At 42.5% G+C, this 7038-nt stretch overlaps 1 protein-coding gene across 1 annotated transcript in view; it reads left to right on the forward strand.

Annotated features, from left to right (window-relative positions):
- The window catches only part of LOC122564150 (GAS2-like protein 2A), an 82190-nt gene extending 75809 nt beyond the window's left edge, over positions 1–6381 (forward strand). The window contains exon 6 of the mRNA XM_043718783.1: positions 2744–6381. Within this exon, the coding sequence (XP_043574718.1) occupies positions 2744–4514 (1771 nt within the window). The 3' untranslated portion in view covers positions 4515–6381. The remainder of the gene's footprint in view (positions 1–2743) is intronic.
- The last annotated feature ends 657 nt before the right edge of the window (positions 6382–7038 follow it).

The raw sequence follows: 7038 nt of genomic DNA on the forward strand, positions 1-7038 counted from the left end.
GCTGAGGGGTGACCTTATAGAGGTTTACAAAATTATGAGGGGCATAGATAGGATAAATAGACAAGGTCTTTTCCCTGGGTCGGGGAGTCCAGAACTAGAGGGCATAGGTTTAGGGTGAGAGGGGAAAGATGTAAAAGAGACCTACGGGGCAACTTTTTCACGCAGAGGGTGGTACGTGTATGGAATGAGCTGCCAGAGGAAGTGGTGGAGGCTGGTACAATTGCAACACTTGAGAGGTATATGGATGGGTATATGAATAGGAAGGGTTTGGAGGTATATGGGCTGGGTGCTGGCAGGTGGGACTAGATTAGGTTGGGATATCTGGTCGGCATGTACAGGTTGGACCAAAGGGTCTGTTTCCATGCTGTACATCTCTATGACTCTATATCATCTCATGAATTTAGTGTAGTTTTAACTCCCCATGTTCGTGTCTACCTGGAGTCTTCATATGCCTGAGTTCAAATTTTCTCAGCTTCAGAGTCCCTACATGGTTTTACCCAAACAGTTCTGGTTGGGAACTATTATTAAACTCCCTGGACTGAAGTCTTTTTTTTTAACAAATCTAAACCATTTTACACATCAATCTTCAGCTAAGATTGCTGGAGAACTACCCAAACTGCAAATAAAACTGAAAGGTTTCTCTCCAGGTTATGGATATTTCCCCCAAGCTTAAAAATTGTCCAGAATCTTCCACTGGAAAACCTTATATCCTAGATTGTGTACTTTCACTTGTAAACTCCTTCAGTGTAAGCAAAAACCCATTTGTTCTTGGAGGCTCTCTGTCTCAAACTGTTTAAAAATAAATCCCCATGAGTGCTAAAATACTTAAAAATTAATCGTTAAACCCCTTCAGACAGAAAATCCATATTCCACAATTTCAAAACTCAAATATCCAACTCAAAAATAAATGATTTAAAAATGCATATAAAATCACACACCCTACTTCATACATAACATGTAACACAGTCTGTGGTTGTTGGAGGTTAATCATTCTCTGTTCCAGAACATTGTGTTCCAGTATAGTGCCAACTTGCAGCTAGACCATTGCAACAATCAGGCTTATGATGGTAAGCGGCAAACTGCCTTTGTCCTGCACAAATGCCAAATAGTGACTATCTCCAACACGAGACAATCTGACCATTTTCCCGTGACATTCAATGGTGTTACCATCATTGCAAACTGACTATCATTACCCTGGGGGTTACCATTGACCAGAAACTGTGCACTACTAGCCATATCTATACTGTTGCTACAAGAGCAAATGAGATGCTGGGAATTCTGAGCTGAGTAACTCACCTCCTGTCTGCCACCATCAACAAAGCACAAGTCAGGAGTATAATGAATCCTCTCCACTTGCTTGGATGAGTGCAGCTCCAACAACGGGGCAGCATGGTGGCTCAGTGGTTAGCACCGGTGCCTCATACCACCAAGGACCCGGGTTCGCTTCCAGCCTCGGGCAACTGTCCATGCGGAGTTTGCACGTTCTCTCCATGTCTGTGTGGATTTCCTCTGGGTGCTAAGATTTCCTCTCGTAATCACAAAGATGTGCACGTCAGGGTGAATTTGCAATGCTAAATTGTCCACAGTTTCCAGGGATGTGTAGATTAGGTGCATTAGTCAGGGTAAATGTCGAGTAATAGGGTAGGGGAATGGGTCTGGGTGGGTTACTCTTCAGAGGGTCACTGTGGACTTGTTGGGTCAGAGGGCCTGTTTCCACACTGTAGGGATTCTAATTCAAATTCAACACTCAAGAAACTTCTCACAAAAAGCATCCATTTGATTGGCACCCCACCTACAATATTCACTTCGTCCACCACAGATTCTCTGCAGCAGTAACATGTACCGTCCACAAAACACGCTGCAGAAATATACAAAATCTCCTTCTATAGCACTTTCCAAACCGGGGACCATGACCATCCAGAAAGGTAAAGGCAGCAACTGTATGGAACGCCACCATCTTCAAGTTCCCCTCCATACCTGACTTGGAAATATACTGCCATTCTTTCAGTGTCATTGGGTCAAAATCCTAGCGCTCTCCACCCAACAGATATGGGAGTAATTGCAGTTGGGGACAACTCATTAACTCCTCAAGGGCAGTTAGAGATGGTCAACAAATACTTGGCTTACCAGCAATGCCCATATCCTGTAAATGCAATACACCGCGCTGTGGAGCTGTGGGGAAGCTGTTTACATTCTCTTGGCTTCTGTGTCTGATGTATCTATTGTAAATTCCCAATCAGTTCATTGATACCTGCTGCTTTGATCGCCACCTGACTACAAAGGTGGGTGGGGAGAGTCCTAAAGCAGGCACTGAATCACTCACCTTACATCTCCAACTGGGTTAGCACTTGTTTTAGGTAGCCACTTAGGGCAGCCTTTACCTAACGGCAGTGTCTATAACACAGGCCCAGATTCAGTATTGAACATTGCAAATCGTTTCTCACCAGCCTGTTCACTGATGGTATTACACACCTCTGGGGCAGGGGGACTTGAACCTGGACCTCCTGGCTCAAAGGCATGGATGCTACCACCACATCACAAGAGCCCTCAGGGAATATTGTATGGTAGAAATTGGTCCCCTCTTGCAACCCGTCATTTTCTACTCAAGAGGCCTGCACTGTGTGGAGAAATTTCTACCCCGTAATAAATATTACTTAACTAACAATCACCTCAGTTAACCTTGAGGATAAACGAATGCATTTCTTTTTTGGCTTTCTTGCTAATGGAGATGTCTCTGATTTAGGCAGAAAGATCAGCCAGCTACTCCTTCCTACCAGACGTCAGTGAACGTTGAGAGCACCAAAGCCAACTCCAACGCTACCACAGCAGCTCGAACAGGGAGAGAGAGGAGCAGGACTTTGCCAGCACCTTCTAAATCTTCTGCGGCCCAGGATAACAAACGTATCCTTGTGTCTACAGTGGATACCAAAAAAGTACCAAGTCAGCTTGCTGTTCCTCAACAATCCAATACCAGGTTGAACCAGACTTGGACCAGTGCCCAGTTTATTGAGTCTAAAGTGGACCAAAGTAACTCAAATGAAGGCAAGCCAAGCACCAGTGCAGTTTCCCAGAAATCCTGTTCTGAAATGACCCCCCGAACCTCAAAAGGCTCAGTGAGGAGTAATTCGCCTGCGCCTAGCCGAGTCAGTAAGCTCTCCCTTGTTCAAGTTGCTGAGAGGAGAAGTGATAAGGGTCAAGTGTCTCATCGCCCTCTCAGCCCGGATGGTACCTGGCAAGAAGGCTGTTGGCAGGAGCCAAAGTGTGTCAGCAAGCCACCACGCGATGGAGACAAGAAGTGGTCTCAACCAAAAAGTCGGATGCGCTCGCGGACGCCCGAGCCTTACAGCATCAATAACAATAATAACAAAAGTGTGGACAGTGACATGCGCGAGCTGTGTACGTACACAGCTCCTCCCATAAATCCTACACAAGAGTCAGAACTCTACAAGAGCCTCGAAGATGAGATTGCATCCAATATGAAGGCTCTGCAGGTGGGTCTACATGAGGTCAGTGAACTTGATGCATTTGCTTTGGTCCCCAGTCAGTCCAGTTCTTCAAAATGTAAGCAACCTGACTCTCCGATTTCATCCAAACGTTTGGTTTCCTCACTCCCCAGTCCTTGTGATAGCACTCGTCAGCCTTACAGCTGTATCAATGTGGCGTCAACCCAGATGGGAAGAGTGACGGAGAATGGCTGCAGTTTTAATGCTGTTCTGGCTGAACTTGTTAGTGGAACACAGAAGCTTAATCGGGTGGACATTGAGAACTGGATAGCAAAGAGCCCAAAGATGTTGCTCACTAAATCGAGTGCTAATCCACAAGCAGCAGCTTTGTCCTCTGTTGAAACCGTCACACCTTTTCCCAACAGAATTGAAGTGAAAAGTGAAAGCTGTACTAAGATTGGATCAAAATCTGTTCAGTGCAATCAACAGACCAATGACTTTAAAGGCACTAACCTCAACAGTGTGAAGAGTCAAATAATGTTGGCTCAGAATAATTTGAACGCCGTTGAGGTGAATTCCAGATCCACAAATGAAGGATCTGATACTAATTCTTCGTTGGAATGGATAGATTCACCCTGCACTCTCCAGAAAGCCAAAGCTCAACAAGAAAGACAAAAGCGGTCACTGAGAAAGCCGGAGAGAGTTCCTTCCATCTACAAACTGAAGCTTCGCCCCAAGATACGGCCCAGGAGGGACAACCGACCTGAGAAGAAGCCATCGAGAATTCCCACTCCGTTATCCTACAGAGAGGCAGACAAAACTGTAAAGGGTATGCCAAAATCTGGAAGCTCCCAGAAATCCCACAAAGCCAACAGCAAGGTTTCAAAGTCTAAAGTTCAGGGAAGACAGATCCCGGCTTTACATTTCACCAAACCCGAGGAGGATCTTGGTTCAGGAGAAGACTTTTGGGTTCATCAGCACAGTGTTTCGCCAAGTGACAGAACTGCAGTACAGCAATCCATTATACAGGACTCTGGGCAAAGACAAGAAGATGAGGAATCTTGGGTTTAAAAGTTTGAAAGAAAACCTGAGTAATAGCTCAACCTCAAGCAATTTGTTTATTGACCACCAATATTTAGTGTGTGTGTGTTGTTCCTCAACACAAACACTCCATTGCAAGGCAGAAGAAACAGCTCAGCCAGGTCCACGGGCACACTGAAAGCCAACACGTTTTATAATGAAATTAAACCTGGTGATAATTGCATAAGACAAAAGGTACAAGAAAACCAGCACCATAACAATTGCACTACTTAATGCTCATTAACCCAATAGAGGAGATGGCACACGCTCATCCAGAAAGTGATGAAAAGTTTGAAAGTCAATCAAAGGAGCATTAAGTGAAAGACATTTTGTCCTTATCAAATGACCTAATGTATCTTTATACCATGATCAGCAAGAGTGAATCAATTAAAGTGTGGGGTTTCAACACTAATTGTTTACAAACTCTGATTCGGTTTTGATGTGTTTACAAGTAGTTTCACAAATGATTATAATGAGCTTATCACAATGTCACTTGTTTTATAGATTTATATGGTGTCTTCTTTGTTTTCTAAACTTTGATCAGGTTATTAATAATACTGTTTATTCCCGCTTGGTCAGATATTAAATCCTAATTTCTCCCCTGTATTCATATTTGAAAAACAACCTGAATAGTCTAAGGTCGCCCTGATTCTTTGATCTCGAGTCCACCCCTGCCACACGAGTATGTGAGGGCCAGGGCAAATGGAACATGGGGTTATATCAATGAGTAACTTTAAATTGAGAGCCCAGCCATTCAGGGGTGGGATCAGTGAACGCATAATCCTAACAGAATTGGGAATAGAAACTTGGACTGTGTCCACTACAAAACTGTTGAGGCTAATTGAGCTCAGTTGAAAGCTCAATGCTGATGGATATTTGTTAGGTCAGAGTATTAAGGATAATAGAACCATGACAAGGCAGGAGTTCTTATACATGATGATTGAATGGCAGAAATGGTTCAAAATGCTAAATAAATCCTAATTTCCAATGATCCCATGGCTTATAAGTACCAGGTGATTATGCAGAAGCTATGCTAAGTATTAACAAGGGCTTGGAATGATGGTTGTGGTTATTGGAGGATATGTTCTCTTGTGTTCCATGTGGTGATGTTGTTAACACACAGGACTTTGCCACATCTCGTGCCTTAATTGGAAAGCAACTGAGGGTTCATAATTCTGATGCACTTACCAGTGGGAGAATTGTTCACCAGTACACTGACTCTTCCTATCCTGCACCAGAGACTTCCAATTCTATGGCATCCACATTTTATGAAGAAATTATTTTTGTTGCTGTACTGTTGCTAATTTATTTTACAGTCAAAATAATTTCTGGAAAAGGAGTAGACAATCATAACTATTTTCAATAAAGAGATTTTTCATTTAAACATTTGTGTGACTTAATGGGGTTTTAACAACTTGTTAAGACTGGCTTCATAAATTCCGAAGGCTGCATTTTTCATGGGCAATGTCAATATTAACTTGTCATGCTGTAATAATGCCCTCCTGCCACTTGAGGTGCTGCAGCCTCTCACAGGTTTGTTACTTTAAAATGTCAAACTCTTGGGCGTGACTTCTCAGGGATCAGCTAAAATGGAAATTTATTTGTTGATTTATATTCAATTAATAAAATAGTTAAATTAAAAATAGTTTGTTCAGTTGGTAAATGACAGAGAGGAATAAATAGGCACTAGGAAACTGAGCAATCAAATTACTTTTTATAAAATGAGGGTTACAAATCCAAACAAGCAAGTGGTAAGAAAACTGATTAATCACTCCAAAATATTTGTGAGATCTTTTTGTACTGTCATCTTAATGTTTCCTTTGTTGAATATGTTATTAATAAAAGTAAAATATAACATGGGTGTCCTTGAAATAATAATTTAAAACACCAGTTTAGAATTGTGTTTTGTGACAGATGTAGTTGCCTACAGAGTCAGAAATACTTTTAAAATGTTAAGATCTGTTGTTCTATGGGGAACCTGTAGTCCAATTAGAAGTTCTAGATTTCATTTTAAAGAGTCATAAAGCTGTATACCAAGGAAACCCTTGGTCCAACTCACCCATGCCAACCAAATACAGAGGAACTTCAATTATCCGAATATCAATTATCCGAATATCAATTATCCGAATTTCCGATTATCCGAAGAAGGTCTCAAGGTCCCGATAGAAGCATTACATCAAAGAGGTGTTATCCAACCCTGATTGCGTCTTTTGTTTACACTGATGGAAAATGAATATGGCTCACTGAATTACTGCCGAGAACAGTCCTGGACATCAATGGGAACCCAGGCACCGTCTCCAAATGACTGACCTCCCGCCTTCTCTCTCTCCCCACATTTTCCCTGGAGTTCTACACAGGGGTCTACCCTAAACCCCTCCTTCCCCAGATAATCATGTGTACAGAGCAAAGTTAGAACTTATTAAAAAGTTGCAGTAAAAAATTGTGTGTGTGTGTATGTCTGTGTACGTCTCTGTGTGTGTGTGTGTCTTTGTGTGCCTGTGTGTGTGGCTGCGTG

This window comes from Chiloscyllium plagiosum, chromosome 28 (genome assembly GCF_004010195.1).
Source record: "Chiloscyllium plagiosum isolate BGI_BamShark_2017 chromosome 28, ASM401019v2, whole genome shotgun sequence".
Lineage (NCBI taxonomy): Eukaryota > Metazoa > Chordata > Chondrichthyes > Orectolobiformes > Hemiscylliidae > Chiloscyllium > Chiloscyllium plagiosum.